General features: G+C 38.3%; 1 protein-coding gene across 2 annotated transcripts in view; it reads right to left on the reverse strand.

Annotated features, from left to right (window-relative positions):
* The window catches only part of AHCTF1 (AT-hook containing transcription factor 1), an 82,797-nt gene that overhangs the window by 40,990 nt on the left and 16,153 nt on the right, over window positions 1-25,654 (reverse strand). For both annotated transcript variants that reach the window (XM_037895371.2, XM_037895372.2), the window contains exons 4-17: window positions 20,826-21,006; window positions 19,663-19,870; window positions 15,721-15,837; window positions 14,105-14,189; window positions 11,650-11,800; window positions 8,320-8,452; window positions 8,046-8,227; window positions 7,486-7,547; window positions 4,892-5,020; window positions 3,168-3,258; window positions 2,997-3,086; window positions 2,676-2,816; window positions 1,037-1,141; window positions 141-234 (exon numbers count right to left, since the gene is read on the reverse strand). In XM_037895371.2, coding sequence (XP_037751299.1) covers window positions 141-234; window positions 1,037-1,141; window positions 2,676-2,816; window positions 2,997-3,086; window positions 3,168-3,258; window positions 4,892-5,020; window positions 7,486-7,547; window positions 8,046-8,227; window positions 8,320-8,452; window positions 11,650-11,800; window positions 14,105-14,189; window positions 15,721-15,837; window positions 19,663-19,870; window positions 20,826-21,006 — 1,769 coding nt within the window. The remainder of the gene's footprint in view (window positions 1-140; window positions 235-1,036; window positions 1,142-2,675; window positions 2,817-2,996; window positions 3,087-3,167; window positions 3,259-4,891; window positions 5,021-7,485; window positions 7,548-8,045; window positions 8,228-8,319; window positions 8,453-11,649; window positions 11,801-14,104; window positions 14,190-15,720; window positions 15,838-19,662; window positions 19,871-20,825; window positions 21,007-25,654) is intronic.

Here is a 25,654-nt window from a genome sequence, read left to right on the forward strand (position 1 = left end):
AAATCAGGTCAAGGATTGTTTCACTTTACTTCAAACAGACAAACAGTGGCCCTGGGCCCAAGAACACCCCTCCCCAACCTTTACATATGAAAGCAGTCCCTCTGAATTCAGTGGTGGGTGTGTTTATGAACGAACCTTACCTTGACAAGCGCTCTAGTTTCTGTCTATGACCAGTACAGTAGCTTTGTATCAGTGGGTAATTGTAGAAAGGCCTAGACAACTGCATATCATCATCTACATGCAACAGAGAAAAAGTACGTAGTTCAAGAAGCTTAATAAAATCTGAAGTAATTTTAAAAGAATTGAAACAGACTAAATTGCTGAGTTTCATTTTTAATATTAAGAACAAGCAATTTGACAACTTTGGAAGAAAGTGATTCTAATTCTGTTCTTTTAAATTTTTTTTTTAGTAAGACAGCAGTAAGCCACAAGGTTCACTTCATTCCTCAATTTAGTAAGTGACCCATATGTGAAAATTATCCCATAAAGATTACTGGGTAATTCAGATCATATGAAGTAAAAAAGAGTTTCTGTGTTATCTTTCCCCAGCAGAATAAAATATATCTTTAGGTGATCTCAGATGGGGACTGCTTTTCTAAATTTGTAAAGGGAGCATTTATAGGCAGATTGTTTTCTACATCTATGTAAGCCGATACTGCGTTTTTAAGGCATAAAAAAACGCTATCAAAATACTGGCTATATAAGGACATTTAGCTAGGAAACTGAATACACCAAGTTCTAAACCTAGTAAGAGACTTTTTATGGAAGGAGGAGTTTACCACCACAAGTAAATATTTACCAAAATGTGTGGAATACTTAAAAGTAAAGCCAGCGTTGGAACTGGATTAACACAATTACATAAAAGGTTAGTCTATGTTGACTAAACTTAAGTATACATTACAGCTGTACCAACACGATTCGTTGATAAAAGTAATTTACCAAAATATGGCTTTAAGAATTTTTCTGTAGGAAGCAAATATTGCACAAAGTGATAAGCGCCTGTCACATCTGAAGTGCGTTATTGTTCAAAACTTACCTAAACCCTCTGGAAGGAGACTGGATCGGCAGAACCAAATGACCACATGGGAATATTGAGAAATGAGGCTGGTTACAACCTGCTTATTTGTCAAATCCGTAAAACCTGGAAAGAGTTTATAAAATTATGTTGCCATTCAACTCCTTCAGTTACCAAAAATATTAATTATGATGACATTGATAAACTGGTTCTTTTTTATTGTATTGAAAGCATTCAAGAAATTTTTCCATTTCTTATTTCTAATCAACCCTTGGAAACAACTGTTCCTTTACAGTTTCTCCTTTGCATTTCTTATGGAGACACCTGGATTTGCTATTTTAGAGCTCCTTAAGCCCTGGATTCCCCCCCACCCCCTTTATTTTTGAGAGACAGCTCTCACCCTATTCAAGACTTCAGGCTTCATGAAGTGGCAAGAAAATTCTTGGGTATTACTAACATACACCTCACCCTAGGGGCTGCAGCTTCTAACCCAGAGATGGGGAACCTATGGCCCGCAGGCCAGATCCAGCCTGCTGCTTCATTATTTCTGGCCCACAGCAAGTCTCCGTGACAGCTCACCATGCTGTGGGGAGAAGCAAGGGTTGCCAGGCTCTTAAAAGTCTGGTTGACTCTGTGCAGCTCCCAGAAATGGCTGGCATGTTCTAGGAGCCAGGGCTATCAGGTAAGCTCTGCGCGCTGCCCCCTCCCCCAGTGCCGGCTACGCAGCTCCCATTTGCTGGGAACCACAGCCAATGGGAGCTGCGGGGGACAGCGTGCACCACACAGAGCCCCCTGACCCTTCCACCTAGGGGCCAGACATGGTGGCTGCTTCTGGGAGCAGCATGGAGCCCCGCAGGCAGGGAGCCTGCCTTAGCCCTGCTGCGCTGCCGACCGGGAGCACCCTGAGGTAAGCACTGCCTGGCCGCACCCCAAACCCCCTGCCCCAGGTTGGACCTCCCTCCCATACCCTGACTCCCTCCCAGGCCCCATGCCCTCACCCACATCCCAACCCTCTGCCCCAGCTCTGAGCCCACTCCTGCACTCCAAACCCCTCTGCCCCAGCCCGGAGACCCTCCTGCACCCCAAACCCCTCATCCCCAGCCCCACCCCAGAGCCCATACCTCCAGCCGGAGCCTTCATTCCCTCCTGCACCCCAACCTCCTGCCCCAGCCCAGAGCCCCCTCCTGCACCCCTCATTTTTGGCCCCACCCCAGGATCTAGGGGAAGCCCCGAGCCTCCCCACGGGGCTGCGTGTTGCCCGCAACTGATCTTTTCTGTTGGTCAGTAGCCCCGATAGAAAAAAAGATTCCCCACCCCTGTTCCAGCCAGTGGCCTCTTACACAACTTCTTGAGCTGACTACCCTATTCCACCCACATCCACACTCAGTAAGCAACCTCCCATAGCCTCCTCCCTGGGGGTTAACTGACAACTGCAACGTTCCCCACCCACAGACTCAATCCTTCTCCCAGCTGCTGAACCTGATTGCCAGTTCCAAACAAGCAGCTTGATCCTCCTTTGCAAGCTGGAGAAAATTAAGAAAAAAAAAGTAAAACTGAAAAAGGGAAAATAGGGAAAGCTCACGCTTTCAGGCCTATTCCTCTACCTTAGAAAACACATTTCATAATAAAACATACTCAGGTTGATAATACTGTTACAAACCTCTCTCAGTGAGCTCTTGTGCTTCTGTCAGAAAGCAGTTCAAGACTGTGCTAAGGTTGCTAAGAAGCAATTGGCAGTGCTGAAGAGACTGTATAGTCTGTGGATCAATGAAGTTACATGAGCCATCAAACAGTGGGACACCTTATAAAGGACAAACATCATATGGTTAGTCTGTACACAACTTCAGGAAAAGAGTTAAAAGCATTTCTGCGTACATACAAACTATCATGTGAAGTACTAATACACCCGCATTACTGCATGTATTCAAGTTAGGAAATATAACACTTAATTCCTGGAAAATTACTATACTCTAGTACTTACACATTCGGTCAAACTCATCTTTTGTGTAAATCACTTTATTCCATGTCCACTCGAGAACAAAGCGCAGGTTAGCAGCTGAGTTTGGTTGTTCTATTTAAAAAACCAAAAAAACCATGAGAACAAATTCTTGTCTAGGACAAAGAATAAAATTAATAAAAAGCAGAACATTACCTTCAGCTGTCCACTGTTTGATGCAGCCAGTAAGAAGTCCTAAAGAACTTGTTTGGACAGCAGCAGATAATATAGCTTCTAACTGCTCCTCCTAAAAATGTAACAGAGATAAAATAGATAGTAAAAAAGATTCAAATGCTTTCAAGCCAGCAATAGTAAATAAGATTTATTTCTAACTGTATGCAATGTATCTGGATGCCAAAAACAAACCAGTTATTACGTTTGAACAAAATCAGCACAAAATTAGTAAAGTATGATTAGAAATTTTCTACCCCCAGATGATTCTTTCCAGACCATCTTAGCTGTAGATAAAACGTTCCAAAAGCAGAGTTTCAAAGTGTTTAACAGAGTTTGCCTCTTATCCTTTTCATCCCTTCAAATACTGAATTCTAAAAAGTTATTTACTCTGTGATTAGGGGTAGGACACACCAAAGAATAGGAAGAAATACCTATATGCTATAAGTGCGCTGGGGGAAAGACATCGGTGCGCTTGCTGTTTGTTGACCCTACTGTCCAGAGATTTGAAAACTAGCAACAGTTTTATGAAAAAGGAGCAACACAATGAAAACAGTTCTTTGGTAAGGGTTTCTTGCACTTTACTGTTTTATTACAATATAAGGACTTCACTATTCCTGCCTTCAAAATACATATTTTGGCTGGAGAAGTAAGAAGTACAGCTAAAAATCACATCTTTCCAATAATCTTGGGAAAGTCTGTTAACAAGGAAGGTAAGTGAAAAAATCAGGTATTTCTCACGAGAACAAGAAGAAGGTGGCTTCTTTCTGCTGGAAGTGCATCAAGTAGTTTTTAATACAACCTTAAAGAGCAGAAGAAGGTAGAACCAATTTTGTTTTGTTTCACAGTTCTATCTTTAATGCCATCATCGGAATTCCCAATGATCCTAGCTCTGGTGGTGGGAAACAGTTTTCAAAGTCGATACACTTTACAATAAGATGTTTGGGTTTTTCAGCTTAAGCTCATTTTTAGTAGCTTCCCCTCTATCTCAACCCCACTATGCAAATTTCAACACTAGCAAGTTCAACAGACAGCATGATGTTTTTCCTGTCAGAAAACGTAGGCAACAGCTAAGCATTGTCATGCAATGTTAAAATGAACAGTTGATTTTAGGCAAGTGTATTTTTACTGTTATTTTAGGTAAACCAATCCTTCTGATCATTATGCTGTGGTTTACCCTTAGGACTACTTGACCTTCTGATCTTGAACACTGTAAAACATTCATTCCTTTCCAGTAAAAATAATTTATTCACAGTAATTTACACAGAAGTTATGATGCTCAGATTTCTAGAATTTAAAATCCTATTTCAACTTTCTCTTTCAAAAGCTTTGCTATAGCTCTTTCTATACGTAAAAAGAACACTGTATCAAAGGAAAATCCTAAGCAAGTTCCACATCACCACAGTGCACAAGTTTATTACTAGAGTAGAAGGTCAAGAGTAAGTCCATGTCAATATATTCATAGTTCAGCAATGGATACAAAAATTTTTGACACCAAATTAAGTGATTCTCCAGCTCAAGTTGATCTATAGGACTTACACAGTTTAATAAAAATTAATTTGCATTCATTTAGAAAATCTATTATTTCAGCCAACTGTAGTACATATGTGTGTTTTTTATCCCACAGGCAAATCGTATGAAGATATTTATTACATTTTCTTGTAGTTTTACAATAATTTCATTTAAACAAAATGCCAATATATACTCACCTGACTTAAACTAGAAGGCTGTACATCAATAAGTCTCGGAGAGAGCAAGCCAGCGATAAGACATCTATTGAAGTTATCAGGAATGGCTTCATTTAAAGAAGAACCAGATTTCTTTAAAAAATGTAAGGTCTGAAACATTAATGACAAAATTTCAAATTAAGACAGCTATAATTATTCAACTCTGATGTTTATTTGACTGACAAATATGAGTAGTTATTTACAACAGAAATGTTATAAACACCCCTAAAATGCTTCCCTTCTCAAAATAGAAGCAGCAAAGAAATCTTACATTGCAAGTATACTTTACCAAGTTGGCATGTAAATTTAACAACTGTATATCTTTAAGATGGCATACTAAAGCAACAAAGCACATACCTGAACAATGACAATTCACAAAATAAGTCTCAGATTACTCAAATAAGACATCGGCCATTAGACTATCTTGTCTAAATATTTGTCTAGCTTCTCTATTAATATACACACCATGCTGCTTCTTAAATGTTGCCTCTCGCATCCCAGCAGAAATGAAAGCTAAAATTATACATACACAAACCAAAAACTTAGTGAGAGTCTCTCGGTTTTGATCCGTGGGAGAAACAGAGATTTGAAAAAACAGCCAAAAGATGTGCAATTTTGGGGACTTTTTGGTCTCCTTAGTTGAGCTGCATGGTTGTAATTTACCAGATTTGTCTTAAATCACAAGAACAACTTTGGAGAAGTGTAAAGAAATGCACACTCTTGTGGCTTTTTTTTTTTCCCCATACACACAAACCTAAAGGTGCTTCTCACACAGGGACAGCAACAAAGTCGGAAGTGCATCAGCCATAGCTCTTTGCCTGAGTGGCTGACCAGCACCCCAGAGTTTACAGTAACTCCACAAGTTGTTTGGCAGCCACCTGCTTTGTCCACTGCTTACAGAAAGAGCAGCCCATTGGAGCTAGCTGGTGGGGGCTTGAAACCAGGGTGGACCGGCAGCCCCCCATTAGCTCCCTGCTCCCCTAAGTTCCCTGTACGGCAGCCGCCCAGCAGGCTATCAATTGCTGGGCAGTTCAGCTGTCTCCCCTTCCCCTCCCCCGCCCCCCCCCCCCCCCCCCAGAGCCGTGTGCTGCTCCTGCCCTCTGCCTTGGAGCTGCTCCCTGGAGCCTCCAGCTAGCTGTGCAGAGGTGGGGGGGGGGGGGGGGAGAAGAGGGATGCTAATGTGAGGGTGCCCTCTTCCCCCCGCTCCTGCCGCCCCCATGCTTCTCTACCTTATCTCCACAGAGCTGGGGAGACACGACAGGGCTCAGGACAGAGGGAGCTTGCTGGCAGCAGCTGCTGTCTCCATTTGCTAATCTAGTTAAAAAGGCAATGTACTTAGAGTAGAGCCAGCATACTTAAAGGGGCAATGCACGTCTCCCTCACACACACACTGTATCTGTCTCTCTCTGCCATGCTGTCTCCCCTCCCTCCATTCGCGCTGCCTTGTAGAGTGTGAGGCTGCATTAACTATGCGTTAACCCTTGACGGCTCAGCTGACTGCTAGACCATCACGTAGCAGTAAGACATTCCCTGGGAAATATCCCATCCTCCAACTTCACCATCATCATTGCTGTGTACGATGTTGAATTTTGTGTGTGTGTGTGTGTGTGTGTGTGTGTGTGTGTGTGTGTGTGTGTGTGTTAGTTAAATAAAATGTAGTCTTTTGTCTGGTGAAAAGTTTCCCTGGAACCTAGCCCTCCCTATTTATATTAATTCTTATGGGGAAACTGGATCTGTTTAACATCATTTGGCTTAAAGTAGCATTTTTCAGGAACATAACTACAATATTAAGTGAGGAGTTACTGTATTTCTGCTGAAGTGCCAGCTAATGAGGGAGTAAGGACTAGACAGTATTCAGCTCATGAATATTTTGAAGTAATGTAAACACGTGCTGAAGACTCTCTCGTCTACACAAGTGTTGTGCACAGAACTACACTCAATTTCTACTGCATATGGAAACACCTACTACATGTATAACTTCAGTTTATAGCTACTTAAGTACCAAAAATTTAGTGAGGTGAAATGTAACTGGTTCTCCCTTTTCCAACTCAGAAAAGAATTTCCCTCCTAAAAATGCAAGGTCCCAGGTCCAAACTCTCTTGCAGTAGCTCTAATCCATGAAGTACTTGAAAGCTGTGCTTGGACATGTATGCATGAAATACACAAACAAAATCCTCTCCATCCTAACTTATCCACCAAATTTTCAAATCTTTTACCTGTCCTAAATTGTATAACGATGAAAATCCAGGCTTAAAAGAAACAGTTGCAACCTTATGTATGGAGAGACAAGGATGTTACCTCTCCATAATCTAGAATTCAAACCAAGTCATATATGGTTTTATCGTTACCTCCTGAGAAATCTACATCAGACTCATCTACACATATTTAGGACCTGTTTCAATTGAAGCCAATAGGAATTTTACCACTGACTTTAATGGGGCAAGATATAGCCCTTTTGGCACAAAATGCTCTCCCTCCTCCTTTGGTAAATATAAGTCTGTTCAATACAAATGACAGAGGATGAACATTTCTAGATACCAGAAAGAAAGCTAGAAAGAAAAAAACAAAAGTAGTACCTCCTTCTGAAACCCAGTGCAAGTCATGTGAATAACTCCAGAGTTCAACAAACAAGTAGCATCTAAGAAAACAAAGAGCACTTGGCTAAAAGTCTACATTTTTGAGGGTATGGTACAGCAATACAAAGTAAACAGCTTCTATTAAAAATGGGGTTAATATTGGGAGTGGATTAAAAAGCTAAATAACTAGTTATTTGGCTCATTAGTTCACTTACAGATTTTGCAACATTCACACATCTGTGTGGAAATTTTACCTAGGCTGTATACTATATAGAACAGCTCTAGCACAGTACACAAATTAAAACTATTTAATTTCTATAACAATCATTTCTTCACAGGCCATATTACAAATGCATTAGATATCAAAATTTGGCAATCTGTGTCTAAAATACTTTCCAATATTAAAGAAATATTTTGAAAGTAAAATATAAGTGTTTCTAATTGTTAAAAGTCACACATAGGAAACAAAAAAAAATAAAAATAAATCAATAAATGACAAGTTAACCTCAATTCTCTTATTAAGCTTGCTCTCCTAAAGTCAGCTAAGCTGAAATACATACCAAAAGTGTAGGTGCTTGGATTAAAAAACTGCTCAGGAGGCGGATATGAAGGAGGAACTCCACGACTTAAGCTTCGCTCATGTACCAGAATATCCAAGATGTGGTGTGGAGAAGTCATACTCACTACAGCATCCAGCGACCATAATGCAAAATAGGGGCAATTATGAAGAAATTCCCCTGGTCTTAGATAAAGTAAATACAAACAAGTAAGATGTCAATTAATCATTTATAACCATTTTGAAAGCTACGTAAAATACATCCAATGAAGTCTCACCTTAAAGAATCAGGCATTTGAGCATGGTACCAGCGATTTATGTCAAATATGCCCAAATAAGTAGATGGTTTGCCCTGGCCATATGTATTCACTTGCCAACTGAAGACTGACACACTGGTATCAGGAGATATTACTGTAAGAAAGAGGGCATTTCTTTAAAATAAATCAGCAGATAATGCTACACAGTAACGAGTTTTAGTTCAACTTGTCATACTACTTGTTTAACACTTTTTTTAGAAACACAAAACTCAATATTTTGGCAGAGTGCCTTACTGTCTTAAAGATAATGAAATGTTAAATCCTTCAGTAGCTATAATCCAGTTTCATTTTGTTTATATATCAGATTTAATAAAATATCTATTGTTGGGACCAGGCTAATCTGAATTTCCCATATTTCCACAGTTAATTTATCAAAATATGTAGCTGTGTTAAAAAAATAGAAGTTATCACCTTTAAGAAGTATCATCAATATGAAATTAAGATGAATGTCAGATTAGTGGTTTGCATTATTCATTTATTGATCATTGTGTAATTGCCTCATTTACATGCTTCTAGAATAGCCACTTTTCAACCAGATTCAAAATACGAGTGTCACAAGAATATCACATAACATAACTGGAATACCTTAATTTAAAAACACAACATATATCGCCTAATACTACAGTAGTTTCCAATAAGGGTTGTTTTTTGATGGGGCAGAAAGGGAGTTTCCTCTAAATGTGAGCAAAGCACGGGACATTAAGATTCTCCTATTGGTGTAGGGAATATGGGAAAAAAAGTAACTATACAAATCTAATATAGGAATATTTTTACCATTATTAGGTTCTTCTAGGTACATCATTTCCAGTCCGGGGTCCCCATCCCATTTCCTACAAGTGTTCTTCTGTGAGCCTCTGTTCTATCTTCTGTTTTGTTAATTGCTCAAATTATCTTTGAAGTTATTGATTCTTTAAGTTTAAAAAACAACTGCATCAGTTTACCACAACACAGCTTTTGCTCTTTCAGCATATGCTCTCTGACCAGCAGTAGCAGAAAGTCTTCACAGAAAATCTTACGTGCAAAGAAGCTGTCTTCCTCTTCCCTCACCTCACAGGAAGCCTACTATTCTATTTTAGATCAATGGCTCAAATAACTACAGGCTTGTCTACACTTAGAACGCTGCAGCGCTTCAGTGTAGACACTATCTATGCCAACAGGAGGGATTCTCCCATCAGCATAGGTAATCCACCTCCCCAAGAGACAGTAGGTAGGTTGACAGAAGAATTCGTCCGTCGACCTAGCACAGTCTATATGGGGATGCAGGTCAGCTAAACTACACTGTTCAGGGGTGTGGATTTTTCACACTCCTGAGTGACTTATGCCAACCTAATTTTCTAGTGTAGATTAAACCTAAAGGCAGGTCTACACTACAGCCAGGATAGACGCTCTGAGATGGTGGTCGATTTAGCGGGTCAAGTGAAGACCTGCCAAATCGACAGCAGACTGCTCTCCAGTTGACCCCTGTATTCTACCCCCGACGAGAAGAGCAAGGTAAGTCGACGGGAGAGTTTCTCCCATCAACCCCCTGCAGTACAGACCCCGTGGTAACTCGACCTAAGGTATGTCGATTCCAGCTATGTTATTCACGTAGCTGGAGTTGTGTAGCATAGATCGACTTATGGCGGTAGTGTAGACATAGCTTAAGTAAGACTATAACAAGGAGTTCATTATCTACCTGAAAAGGAGAAGAGAATTGCAAACTATAACTTGGACTGATATCATGTGGGAACATTTTCAGAACGCAGTTTGTGCCTATCTGTCATATTAGTGAGCCTCAGACTATTGCTTCAAAGTGAAATAAGTACAAGGGGGATTGGGAGAGAGGCAGTTTAAAGGAACACTTAATATCAAAAGTTTTATAAATAATTATAGGTGGAACTGGCAGCACTTCATTAGTTAAAACTGCTTAACATTTTTCATTGTAAGAGCCTGTTTTCAGCTGCTTATAACTGCCAAAGTTTAATCATACAACCATCTGCCCTGGGCTGATTTGTTGTTTTAAGGATTTCAACAACAAAAAATGGTTCTGACATTTCTGAAAACAAGGTAAGGGAACAAAGATGTTTCGCCAATGTTAAATTTGTACAGATGTTCCACTGAGAAAGTCTAGTGGCTCCATGCTTTAGAACAGAGAAGCATAGATTAGCCCCAGGTTAACAATGTGTGGCGGGGGTGGGGGTGCAGGGAGTCCAGGGAGGTTTGATTTTGTCTTTTACAAATCCTGGACCCCATATTTCCATAAAGAAAAATGATGTTAATTTTTAAAATAAAATGATGTTACATTTATCCCTCAAAAAGTTTTAGACACTTAGATTTACCTGAGGGGGATGGGGGGGAAATACTTTTCAAATACTTTTCCCCATGAGTATGGGTGTTTAAAGTTCATCTTACTTCCTAGAAAAAAAAAAAATCACCCAACTAAAGTGCTTTTTTTCCCCACTCAAAGAGAGCAATTTTCATTGTGTTCGTTCAAGCTACGGGGGGTGGGGGGCGGGGGGGGTGGGGGGTGGAGGGGGGGGGCGACGAGACCTTTCTCCTCATACATGGAAGTTTTCCTTCACAGATGCCCCTTTTGGCTCATCACCACCGCAAGCAGCTGACCACTTTCCGGTTTCAGTATATAGTTAAACAGATTATCTAGAGTTTAACAGCTCAATCTAATTTGGCTATTTAAATACAAACAAACTTGAAAGCAGCCCAGTTGTCTACACAGAAGGAATATGCACAACAGCCTACGGAGAAATTGGCGAGTAATATGAACTCCATGTTTTAGGCAGCCTTTGTAGCTTATGCCTGCTGTATTTACTAATTATAGAAATAGTTGTATCTTCTTTTCCTGCAACTACTGTATGTAAACAAAAATTTCACATTCCTTTTTAAGTCCTCCACACAACAAGAGCAGGACAGCATTAAAAAGGCCTAGCCAGAATATAGCTTTGGACAATCTGTTTCCAAAGCATTATTATACTTTTAACTTACCTTTAAGTTTAAAAGGCAGCTGAACATCAAAAAGCCTACACCTCAAAGAGAGATATAGATATAATTTTTCCAATTTAATCATGTACTTTATGTATCAGGTTTCCCTGTTCCACTGTCATTTTCCATACTAATTGCAACTCAAAAATCTTACTTTTAGTCTTTAAACATGTTTATTCTACACAGCTATTCAAGTAAACTGTTAGGGCTGTGGGTACAGCACTAACAGATATTTTTAGAATTCAACTCTACTGTTTTCTTCAAAAGCATTATGTTACAGTTCAACTGGAAAATTTTTTGGACCTAGCAACAAACCTTCATTCACGCCATCCTCTCTGTCAATATGGCTGCGAAATTTTTCTATAGTCTGACAACTGAGTAGTTTGGTATTGCTAGTCTGCCCTCTTAATGAAAAGACTCCACCTGTGAGGTCTAGACTGTACCTTTCTTCACAGTACTCCAAACCCTGAAAGACAAATAAAAGTTATTTGAAATGAATGTGTATGATATTACACTTAAGAGATGCAGTCTCTTCCATATTTATGAGTCAACCAAAGGAATCCCAAATTACATATTTTTTAAGAATATATTCTGGCATGTTACAGAGACTAAGTGCAATAAAGTATTCAATAACCCTAGATCTGAGGAACTAATTTTGGTAAGTTGATACAAAACCAAGTAGACACAAAATACTAATAATGTCCATCATTTTCACTATTCAGGAGAATTCCTACTATTATCCAGTTTTACAAGGACTTGGCAGTAGCTATTGACAAATAGTTAAGTATCAAGTTTTCCTTTTTTATTTCTTTAAAACCCCTATAATAACCTTAAAAAGCTAAATATACATTTCTACAGTCATCCTAATCTACCCACATTTTCAAGATTTTTTTTTTTTTTTAAGACAAAACATAAGTCCACACATTCCTCCATATCACACTCTCTCATCCAAACAAGCTTTATGTAATGTGAGAAAAAAAAATGAACATTTCACATGCACACACTTAGCAACTCTGGGAATTCATGTATAGTTATGCCAGTCAGATTTTATCAAAAGATACATCTGAAATCAAGAAGTGCTGGGGTACACAAAGTTTGTGTGTCAACGCATTGGTACAGGGCAAATAAGGGTAATGGAAGCCATGAGGTGGGAACTCTTATGAGGTATAAAAATTTGTGTGTGTTCGCTTGGGGGGTGGGAGTGGGAGATGACCACACACAGGGAAGAACAGAGAAAAAGATTTTTTAGCCAGAGCTCTAATACAACAGCATAAAGTGAAGCACAAACATGGAAAATTGAAGCTGAAGGGAGAAAAAATAATTTTGAGAAACTTCCCCATATCCTCCTGCCAAAGCATTCATGGCAATGTAAAACGAAAAGCATGACTAAATTAAAATGCAAAGCCCTTCTAAAAAAATCAAAACCTAAGGTAAAGCAGAGCACATTCTGTTAATCCAGAGCAGTGTATGAACTTTGCTTTCACTATGACTGTGCATGTAAACTAAGATAAAGCAATGGCATCCATATTTAGAAAAAAAGGTTTAATCACTTTATAATATTTATACCTTGTCCTCATACTATCAATTTTTACTTTGCAAAATTGAAAAAGACATCTTTGAACAGTACCTAAACATTTATATAGTCAACACTCACATGAACTATGATGGGAAAGGAGCTTTTCTTGCTGTAAGGGATGCACATGACAGGAGGAAACTGAAAACACGGGGAGATTTAAGCCTATGAAAGTAGCTATTTTTCAAGCCAACAACATAGTAAAGTCCTACAAAAATATCCTAAATTCATACTTCAAAAATTAAATGTAAATTATATGCATCCACACTGCTTTCAAACTATTTGGAAAGAGTAGTATCAAAACAAAAATGGAGTGGGTAAAGAGGGAGGAATTGCTACGTCAGATTACTGTCATTTGCGTCAAACTTTCCAGAAGTAGTTTTTTCAAACCTTAATAGTGCACAGCACAAAGTGATTTTTGTTAAGATTAATGTGGTATAAGTATGACAGATTCGCAGCGGTCTGTAATAATTTATGAATACTGTATCTTGATCAGGTCATTGTGTTATTTATTGTATACATATATTGTGTTAATTCACTAGCAGAATTGTCAAGAAATAGAGGTGATTTTCTCATCTCCTGACAAACACTTCAAGAGAGTAGAGACAATGCAGATACATTCACTCAGACAGCTGCTGAGCAGCCCAATCCGTTTAATTAGGTCCAAGAGTCACAGGAAAGAACAAAGACCTTTGACTAGACTTAAAAAGGAAGTCCCTGAAGGTCAGGGAGACTGAGGTACTGACGGCCACCCATACCCCAGAGGCAAGAGGGTCTGGGATTATATTGATCTTCCTAAGCCTTTAGGGAAGAAACAAACCATCTATAAACATGGGTTGTTTAAAAAAAACAAACCCAAAAAACCCCTCTTCTCTTATGCTTTGATTTAAGAAAGCTGTCTCGGTTACAATATATACACCACTGGTCCCAGCTCCTAAAGGGAAGTAACCCAGGTATCAAGTCCAGTGGAAGGTAAACACAGTTGATACACATGGTACTACAGCCTAGTACTCCCATCTAAAAGTGGGAGAACCCAACCCATGCAGGTAAGGCATGAGACCCAAGGCCTGAAATTAGTGTATTCAGAAAGACATGAGGATGGTATCCCTAGCCCCAACCATGACAGCGAATATTACTGTTTCCAATTTTAGATTAATACACAACGTTAGTTGTATTTCACAGACATACATACTTTACCTCATACATGATTTGTCCTGATGCCAAGCGTTTTCTGTCACCAAAGGCTAACTGCAGCAGATGCAAACTCACAACATCTCCTTCACTAGAAAGAAATTACGAGTTTGAGCATAATTTCAGCACCTTTGTAATCCACCTGAAATATCTGATAAGTAGCTATTGCCAAAGCAAAGCAGAATCATATTGTATTGCACATTTAAAAGGATGATGTTTCTGTTATAAACTGGAAAACAACCCACTTTCCAAACAATTACAATTTGTCATATTTGGACAATTGTAGGAGAAGAGGAGATAAATTTGAAGATTTTTTTCATTTGGCACTCGGTATTTAATTGACTGAATTCTGGAACTCTGCTTTTTTTGCTTAACTCCATGGACTTCAGATTAATGTTAACCACACAATTTTCCAGAGCGTTAACATTCATCTATAAAAAACACTACCAGCATCAGTTCTTTACAATGAAATGTTAATGCAGGAACCTTTACCAAAAGAGCCTTAAATTTAAACTTACAATCTACACACATGCTCTGATTGTATTATTTTGTCATGATATGAAACTAAAGAACCACCAAAGTTCTGAGTTTGAGAAAGATTGATTAAAAGGATAGTTACTTCTGTTTTGCCTACTTTCTGAAAACCTGAATAAATTAAAGTTTTTATGTAAAAGCATTCCCCAGGCTCTTGGGAAACAACCAAAATACAACAAAAACAGCTCTAAGACAGCTATTTGAATAAATGCAATAAAAAACTGCTCTGAAAGCCACAACTCAAATGGAGAGAGTATTACACAGGAAAGAAAAAAAAGAGTGTATAAAATATATATAAAACATATATATACACACACATATATATACTGGTGCTCAGATATAAGATGATGGGTACCTTATAAATGTCAAAGACAGAAATAAGGGGTCATGAAACACCTTTGATAACGAATAGTCTTCCAAAACAAGTGATAGCAGCTTATCACTTGGGACATTTAAAACCAGACAAAACAAAACACTAGAAAATTGTTCTAGGAAAAAGGCATTTCTAGGTGTTTATCACAGTAGTACTCAGTAGGTCCTGTCCCTCTGTACTTGCAGGAGATCTATGAAAGCTACCTAAAAGTCAAGTATAAAGCTTTTTGTAAAATACAAAAAGTAAAGTCATTTGCATGGCTGCAACTTTCACTGGCATTTCACCAGTGCTATAATGGTTTAAATTCTATTTACGAGAGCAATTAAGATTCACAATCCCATTTTGTAGCAAGAAGGCAACAGATTGAAGTTACACTTCAAAGCTTCACTACTTCTCAGCTAGTATAGAGGTGGCACTTGTGGTTCCATTGTCAAGGTTAAACTGAGTACACTTACATTTTCTAAGTGATCAAAAACAATTTTTTTAAAAAATGCCAGAGTATATTCAAAAAGAAAGGTTGAAATGATTCATAGCTACAACACTACATATTGGCCCTTCAATTGTAAACAAAAATGTAATATTAAGGGATCAAATCTCCAATTAGTAGCCCAGGGAAAGATTTACATTTATAACACGTTCAGAGTTGCGTATGTATGCCCTCTCAAAGTCAGTTGGACAACAGATCATTTAGTTTTCTAAATCAGTCTTCACTCACCTTTCTTGTGTAGACTGAACTGCCCATAAGTAACAGCAATTGCGGGGATCATTTTCAGGTTCTTGAAAAGTAACAGCATAGACAGGTATCCTCCCTCCTTCTAGCTGAAAGTGGTATCTAGAACAAAGTGGTGGGAGGAATTAAATCGGGTGATTAGCTGTCTGACATTTATCATTCCAAGTGTTCCAAGCAGCACTTCAAAAGCCACAGCATTTTCTCATGCCAGAAATACTTACAATTATTTAAAAGTTGATTTTAATTTTAGAGAACATTTTTAACAATTTCAGAAGGATTTAATAAAGCTAGGCAATCGAGTAACATGACCGCAAATAAACTTCAATGTAAATAAGTACAATATTATGAACATTTGGACTACTCATACCTATTGATGTGTTCTATGTTTTTTCCTGGGTGATTGTAGTTAAATGAGCAGTCAGCATGAATAGTTGGGTGGAAAAAATCTGCTCAAAACACGATGACCAAAAGAGCAAACAAGTAGTTGGGTTACTTTTAGGACTTCTACCTGTTTCCTTCTGATCAGACCAGAAGTTTTCAAAAATGCTATGTAATTTGTTTAATCCAGCTATGTAAAATAAACTTAATCTTTCCTCAGACTCATTTGAATTGGAAAGACCTTCCAATGAGCCTTCTAATCCAGTGGTTCTCAACCTTTCCAGACTACTGTACCCCTTTCAAGAGTCCGATTTCAGTCCCAAGCGGCAAGGCTTCAGCCCAAGCCCCACCACCTGGGGCTGAAGCATGTAATTTAGCTTTGTGGGGCCCCCTGTGGTGTGGGGCTCCAGGCTATTTCCCTGCTTGTCATCCCCTAATGCCAGCCCTGCACTTGCAACACCCCTAAACCTATCCCGCGATCTCAGGTTGAGAAACTCTGATATAGCATACAGAGCAATATAAATAAGTCATTATCTATACGAAATTTTAATTTGTACTGATTTCACTAGTGCTTTTTATGTAGCCTGTTGTAAACTAGACAAATATCTAGATGAGTTGACGTATTCCTGTAAGATCTCTGCATACCACTGGTTGAGAACCACTATTCTAATCTATCCCCTGCATTGTTGTAGGATCAATGCATTTTCTCTCCTTTGACACTTCTAGGAGGAATGTCCAGCTTTGAACATCTCCAACAATGGAGTAGCTTGTTCTATTTAACTGAAGTTTTACCATGCATCTGAAGGAGTGGGGTTTTTTTACCCATGAAACCTTATGCCCAAACAAATCTGTTAGTCTTTAAGGTGCCACCGGACTCCTTTTTGTTTTTGTGGATACAGATTAACACAGCTACCCCTTTGATACTTGGTACCTAAAACCATTTCTTTCTTCCTTCTTTCCTTGATGATTAACATAAGTGGTTTGGGATAAATTATAACATCTCCTTTGCACACCTGACAAGGTAGAACTCAAACTAATTATCTGAGCATTTTATTATAGGCCTGATTTTCAAAATTTTATCTTAATGTATTTTAATCCTAGCCTCTAGAATATTTGCGGTCCTTCCCCATGTTTCTATTGCCCACAAGTTTGATTGGCACACTCCTTGTTCTATTCTCCAAGATCTTAGCAAACATGTGGGATCTATTTTTATCAAGACAGTATTATTCTTTTAAGAAAAAACAATTACTTACCCATCTAATTAACACTGGAAAGCATAAATGCTATACATTATTTAAGCATTTTACAAGCCAACAGTGAAGATATAACCCACTTTCCTATAAAAAGAGAACATAATGTAGAACCACATCTACACACCCAGAGTCTGTGGCCCACTATATAAGCATCCAGTTTTCACTGATACATCCCTTTAACCACATTAGTAATAGATGAGACACTGGAGCAGAGATAGAAAAAGAGTGACCAGTCCCAAGGTGGAACAGTCTCCAATCTCAGTCATGACTGGAATGTGGGAAAGGCTATTTTTCAGGCACAAACGATCTGTTAGATGTTTTAATTAGGGCTGTCGATTAATCACTGTTAACTCATAGGATTAACTCAAAAAAATTAACTGATTAATTTTTTTAATCACCATTAATCGTAGTTTTAATCGCACTGTTAAACAGTAGAATACCAACTAAAATGTATTAAATATTTTCAAATATAATTATTTCAATTACAACACAGAATACAAAGTGTACAGTGCTCACTTTATATTATTTTCTATTACAAATATTTGTACTGTAAAAATGATAAAGAAATAGTATTTTTCAACTCACCTCATACAATTGCTTTAGTGCAATCTCTGTTGTGAATGTACAATTTACAAATGTAGAGTTTGTTACATAACTGCACTCAAAAACAAAATATAAAACTTTAGAGCCTACAAGTCCACTCAGTCCTACTTCTTGTTCAGCGAACCGCTAAGACAAACAAGTTTGTTTACATTTATGTGAGATAATGCTGCCCACTTCCTATTTACGTCACCTGAAAGCAAGGTATTTACGTGCCAGATATGCTAAACATTCGTATGCCCCTTCATGCTTCGACCACCATTCCAGAGGACATGCTTCCGTGCTGATGAATCTTGTTAAAAAAACTGCAATAGTTACATTTGAGAGTGAACTCCTTGGAGGGCGGTGGGGGGGAGAGATTTCATGTAATAGCAGTCTCAGATGATGACCCAGCATACATTGTTTGTTTTAAGAACACCTAACTGCAGATTAGACAAAACGCAAAGGTACCAATATGACATTTCTAAAGATAGCTACAGCACTCAACCCAAGGTTTAAGAATCTGAAGTGGCTTCCAAAAATCTGAGATGGATGAGGTGTAGAGCATGCTTTCAAAAGTCTTGAAAAAGCCACACTCTGATGCAGAAACAGAACCAGAACCACCAAAAAAAAAAAAGTCAACCTTCTGCTGGTGGCATCTGACTCAGAAGATGAAAATGAACATGCGTCCCTCCGCACTGCTTTGGATGGCTATTGAGCAGAACCTATCATCAGCATGGACACATGTCCCCTGGAATGGCGCTTGAAGCCCGAACTAGCACACTTCAGGTGACACTGTAAACAAGAAGCGGGCAGCATTATCTCCTGCAAATGTAAACAAACTTGTTTGTCTGAGCGAATGGCTGAACAAGTAGCAACCAATCGCTACTAAGGTTTTATACTGTTTTATTTTTGAGTGCAATTATTTTTTGTACATAATTCTACATTTGTACATTCAAATTTAATGATAAAGAGATTGCACTATAATACTTGTATTAAGTGAATTGAAAAATACTATTTTTTGTTTTTTACAGTACAAATATTTGTAATCAAAAATATAAATTGAGCACTGTACACTTTGTATTCTGTGTTGTAACTGAAATCAATATATTTGAAAATGTAGAAAACATCCAAAAATATTTAAATAAATGGTATTCTATTATTGTTTAACAGAGCGATTAATTGCAATTAATTATTTTAAAATCACTTGACAGCCCTAATTTCAATCTGTCCCACTGGTCTCATCTAAGATTTTAAGTAGTCACAGAGATATTTTTTAACAGTTATGTAAATAATATACTTTAACTTTGTAAAGAAGAAGTACACCTAGCTGTGACAGGGTCTTGGAAAAATTATTCTAGTAAAATCAATGTCTTCTAAATTTCCCTTATTCATTATACACTACTGAAAGATTGAACTACTTTGCCTTAATTTTACACAAAGCAGTTCTCTCATATTCTCGTCATTATAACCAAGATTGTTTATTTTGTAAATGAAGCAGTTAAAGGAATCAGTTAAGAGAAAGAAAAAAAAATCAGTTAAACCCACTAAAAAAGATTAATCTAGGATTGGCTTCTAAAGATTTCAACATTGTATTCAAGAATTTCAACACTCAGTATTTGATCAAAGTTACTTTTCTATTTAACCTAAATCAGTTAAGTGAAATAACTGAGTTCCCCGCCTCCAGATATTGACACACATATAAAGGCACACTTACTCCTTCTTCAAGGTTTTCATATTCCACAGTGAAAGATAGCCATCTGAGAATCCCACAACCAGCTGATTGCTCCTGCTTATGTAGCATAAGGTTGTTACAGCTGCTCCCGATGGACTTAGTAACTGGAAACAGAGATGTCGTCCCTCTCTGGTCACAGCTTCTCTTATTTGTGGGATTTCAGCAGGGATCCCAGTGATCACTTCTAGGTCTACACACACAAGATCATGTAATATAAGAGGTTACATTCTTCAGCTTTTTCAGGATAAATGTTAAGAGCTTAGCATTATGCTATATATTATCAAATACCCTACTCCCTGTCAAATGTGCAGTTTATGCAGTGTTTTCAATTAGTATTTATGCTTCAAGCTCATTTTAAGAACACAGGAATTATCAAATTGGATTAGACCAGTAGTCCATCTAGACCAGTCTTCTGTCCCAGATACTTTAATGTACAAAAATCCACATAATAGACAGTTATGAAAAAGACTGGTTCACAGGGTAAGTTTCTTTCTAGACCCTGTCAGTTAGTGGTTTACTTATGCCCTCAAGCATGAAGCTTATTTATATCCTTTAAGCCCATATTCAAAAGCGACCCCCACTATGAAGCCACTAAGATATCTCCATAATAACGAAATATTGGATGCAATTGAGAGATTCTATACATCCAAATGCAGGTTTGCTTGTTTTTTAAATTAGGGTTTTTAAATGTCCCTCTCCTTTCCTCTACATGCCCATGCAGAGGAATTTTCATTTAAACCAAGTGTTTTAAAAAACGGTTACCTAAAATTACGTACAAGATCATATTTAGGCATTTAACACACCTTCTTCCATTGAAGTCAGAGGCAAACTTCCACCAACTTCAGTGGTATAGGGTCAGGCTATGTATAAGGACGTAAGAACCTAAATTTAGGCTTTTTTGAAAAAAAAGTTTTGGCCTTAAGAACCAGAAGATTAGAACATCTTTCCAAGGAAGAATTAGCACATCAGCGAAGAATTTATGGTGTCAAGTAGTCTATTATAAGCAGTCTTAAGCCAAACAGATCTTAAAGACACAGGATGCTTATGTTTTATCAGATAGGAAATGCACATTCCTCATTTAGGAAACCTGAGTTTTCTAACTTCTCAACCAGAAAATCTGTTTAAATATAAAAATGCTAATTTACCTGATGCCTCTATTTCATTCTGACTACATGAGAAATCATCCAAACAAAGGTCAATCAGCAGGATATGACCAACATCTGTAACCACAGCTGCCACACCAAAAAGCCATCGCAGACTCTGGTGCAAATGTTGAGTGCTGACACGGGCTCCACCATGATTAATTATGGGTTCAATAGCAGTTACCTAGAAGAAAACTGCATGTTAATTTTTAAGCCATTTGACAAACTATAAATAAAGTTTTGCAATGTAATACAGGACAGAAGTTGGCATATTAGGAATATGATTCTGTAATTACTTTCTAATTCATAAGATTCAAAAGAAAAGTATTTTCTCAGATTATTAAAAAAAAATTTACAGCCCTGAGCAGGAGAAAGAAGGGAGTCCATTATATCCTCTAATATTTTTTAGAGGAATGTCCTAAGATATTGTACTACAATTAAATAAAATACTCTTTAAATGGTGCTCTCTAATATTGCAGCTCACCAGTTTCAGCTACCTGTTTGAAAATAATATTTTAAGGCAGCTTTATATTAAAAACTCAAAGTGCAAGCTGATTCTTCCTCTGCTCATATGATGAAAAACATTACCAATGTGAAGGACAGTGCCTTTCCTGTGAAATATAAATTGTACTTGCTATGTAATCTCATAAAGTTTTAGGTGTTCTGTAAATTATGCTATGTAGTGACTAACCTGCCTAGAAAGATGGGTCATTTTCACAATAATTAAACATTCTCACTAACAATTGAAGGCAATTATCAGGATAAGACTATGCAAACCACATCTATATATAGGTTGCATTTGATTAGACTAACCCCCCTCCCCCCAAAAAATCATCAGAACAAGTCAGAAATAAGGTCTTTTTAAATGCACATCCCAATGTACTTTTGGGAATACTGATGAGGGAAATCAAGCAGAAAACAAAATTGTGAGAGACCACCATATGTCTTATATGCAAAGCTAGCCCTGACTGAACAGGAAGAAATGAAATGAATTACTGGGTAATGAAAGCATTTTCTCTAGTTAACTTAAGATTAAAAATGTGACTCTGGATGTGCTAAAGTGCACCCCAGGAAAATACTCAACACTACAGTAGAAGTTTTAATGTGTGCAGCCTTCTGCACTAAAACTGTACCACAGCACAGCAACATATGCTATCCCTTGATTCTCTTATGAATTAGAAGTTGAGCATAACACACAACAGAAATAATGGAATGTTTTGTGTCACAGGGAAATGGTTTACATATAGGGCCCTACCAAATTCACAGGGCCGGGGGTTCTACCATGCACCAGACTAGTCCTGGCCCGGGCTGGGGAGGGACAGGACTTCCTTTTCTCCTGCAAGGGCTGCTCCCGGAGCCAGGTCAGACCCACCTCTGGGAAACTCCCCCAGCTGCAGAAAGCTCCACTGCTACTACCTGGGAGCCCAGCTCTGAAGGCAGCACAGAAGCGAGGGTGGCTGTAAGTCCCCCGACCTGGGCGGGGGTCTGTGGCCCCAGCTTTCAGCCCCCCCGACCCGAGTTGGGGGCTGCCAGTAAAACCATGATATATGGTAAACCCCCACCCCACCCTGCAACCCTCACTTCTGAGCTGCTGCTGGTGTGGATTTAGAGCTGGGAGTCTGGTCAGCAGCTAGCAGCAGGGCAGAAGTAAGGGTGGCAATCCCATGACCCCCCTACAATAGTCTTATGACACTCCCCTGACCCCATGACCCACTTTTGGGTCAGGACCCCCACAGTTACAATACCTTGAAATTTCACATGTAAACATCTGAAACCATGAAATTGACTATTTTTAAAATCCTATGACTGTGAAATTAACCAAAATGGACTGTGAATTTGGTAGGTCCCTAGTTATGTAAGAACAGGCCAAAGAGTCTCTTGCCTCACGTGTTAGCCAGGGGGGATGGGATGGGGGGGAAGGACGGGACACGGATCTGGAAGCTACGGGGTACATATGTACTGGAGCTGGAGAAGTAATTTCCAGCTCAGGTAGACATACATGCCCTAGCTTTGATAGTGCACTAAAAATCAGCAGCATGTATGGCAGTATAGGCTAGCCACCGTCAGCACTTACATAGAGTCACAGATGGGATCATACTTGAGAGAGCTAGGCTGTCCCACCACCACAGCAACCTCGCTATTTTTAGTATGTTAGCTCAATCAAAACTACAGTACAGAATTACACCTCCAGCTCCACTGTAGACATACCCTCCGTCAGGGTTTATTGTGATTACACAGCCATGGAGTCCAGCATTCATGTCAGTCACAGCAATTCCGATCTATAACAATTTCAATTGCCATCTTTGGGTCCAGATCTCTATAAATCAAGCTTCCTGTTTCCCACACTAGTCAAAGGATTATCAACAAATTTTAAAAATGGATTAAAAACCTTGCTGAATTACTCCTGGTGACAGCAGTAAGAAGAAAAAGTACTGAAGTAAGATGCTTGCTGAACTCCCTTTCTACAAATGCTGCTTCTGGTTTCTTTTTCTTTATGTAGCTTTTTTCTTTAGCATCTGGCTGCAAATAAGAGTATTTTTTTTGCTTTAACATATAATCTTCCTAGCATTTTCCTTATTTCGAATTTACTTTTCCATGTGGGAGCCTCTGAAAGAGTATTTTTTTCCCCACTGTGGTACAGCCTGGGTTTTTGTGTTTCCCTATGGCATTGCCAACTCATATTCCAGAAATGAGCAGACTAAGAGAACTTTCCCCAGCTCACTGAATCTGAACGTTATTCTTCTGCTACCATGCAAATCGGAAAAGTTCATGAAAATGTTTCTTGATACTTTCTCAAAGCAACCATTTAAAAGTACTAAACCTGTGTATCATTGATGTGGTACATTTTTAGATTCCATTAAAAACACTTCTGAAGCATAATATTTTTAGTCACTCTTTTTTTGTTTATTTTGCTAATCTGTTTTTAATTCACTCCTTGGGAATGATTACTTCTTTTAATATGAAAACACTTATGTTAAAGCTGATTTAGGTGTTAATAGTTTGACACCTTGGCCCAAATCAGAGATCCCAAATCAGTGTAACTGGCATAATTTAACTGACTTCTAAAAAGGTAAGACAATTTTTATCCGCTGAGAATCTAGCCCATAATTTCAAGGGTTCATTAATGCTTTTAAAAAAAGGACAGAAGAAATGAATTACAGAAAATGAAAGCTAAAATTTGTTCTAAATCATGTTAAATGTGTTGAATACAAAACTTACCCACACAGGGCTACAAAGCCAAGAGAAAAGCTTAAATATTTTAATAATGAAGTTCACAGCAAATTAGTGAAAGACTGAACACACATTAAATAATTAGTTCTTTGTCTACACTGAATTTTATTTGCTTCTCTACGTTCCTAGTCACAGCTCAGGGCATTCCAATCCAATTCAGTGACTGCTTCTAATTCCTGATTAAACTAACTTGAGTCTAATGGCAAGATCGGTAGAAAGCAAAATGAAAGCCACAGGTCAAACATATTTGTAAAAATGTATACTGTTTAGTCAACTCTTCCTTGGGCATATATGAAATATATCCCACGTAATGTAAGTCTATATAGAGCACAAGGCTATCAATAGTAAAAAAAAAAAAAAAAAAAAAAAAAAAAAAATTCAGATAACCCTTGCCTTCTCTCTGAAGTTTCCAAGCCTCTACCACCCAACAGCCAGCCTCTCCTATAAATACCTTCATGCTTTCTCCACACAATTTTTAATGCATGGGGAAAAACTAACAAAACAATCTACCTGCAGATCATGGCTAGGAAAAGTGATGACCTGTGACCATCCCTCTTACCTTGCCTTCCTTTCCCTACTTCCTTTGTCTTATTAACTTCCCATTGCTTTCCCAACCTGAATCTCAATCTTTTTTGAAAAGCCCAATAAAACATGTAACAAAACTATGCCAATTCTTCACCACATTAATTTGCTTATATGTTATGTACCATCCTCTACCCTTGATTGTCTGTCTTGTAAACTAAGCCCTTCAGGGGAAAGAAGGAAGTCTCGTGTTAGTCCAGCACCCTTTGGATGCTACTAAAATATAAATGCTTACTACTACAGATGACACTCAAGAGTTTAAAAACCCCTACAAAAGAGAAGAAGACTCAAACTGCTCAGAAAAGGGAGGCAGTGAAAGAAGTCACTGTGAAGGCAACTCCAATTGTTGCAGATACTAAGATGATTGAAGTGCAAAGAATCCTTCAAGCTCCTAGCAACTGATTTGGACATTGTCTACTTTCAGAAAATTTGCATATTTGTTAACTACATTGATTTACTAACAGTTGGTAGCTATACCACTGTAAGCTTTCTGAATGTAGACAAAACCATAGTGAGAGGGGTACCCATGAATCAAATGTGCCAGTCCAAGGGAGAAGGAACTGTCACTTAAATGCCTAGAAAGATCTCTATCCTTCCCACAACAACAAAACAGGTTTATATAACTAAGTTAATTAATGGGTTCTTTGCCTGCACTACTAAGTTTCTCTCTCCACTTCTCACACAACATCGTTGTGGCAATTACAGGAATTAATTACAGAGAAAAGCAGTATTAGGCCAGTATAATATCTTTAGCTGGCAAAACTATGTAGCAGGTAGAACCAAGGAGAGGTGAGCAGACAACTCTCTGCAGACCACTAAATGTTCTCTGAACCACAGCTTGAGAACCTCTGGTTTAACAAGGGGCAATATCCCTACTTTCTATTCTTCATTCTGTGGGAGAGGTAGCATTGGGGCTGAGGCCAGTAATGAGTCAACAGAGGGAAGGATAGGTTTTGTGGAAAAAGTGGACATCTGATTCTCCTTCAGTCCCTCTAATCCAAGTTAGAATGTGCCATCAT

This window comes from Chelonia mydas, chromosome 3 (genome assembly GCF_015237465.2).
Source record: "Chelonia mydas isolate rCheMyd1 chromosome 3, rCheMyd1.pri.v2, whole genome shotgun sequence".
Lineage (NCBI taxonomy): Eukaryota > Metazoa > Chordata > Testudines > Cheloniidae > Chelonia > Chelonia mydas.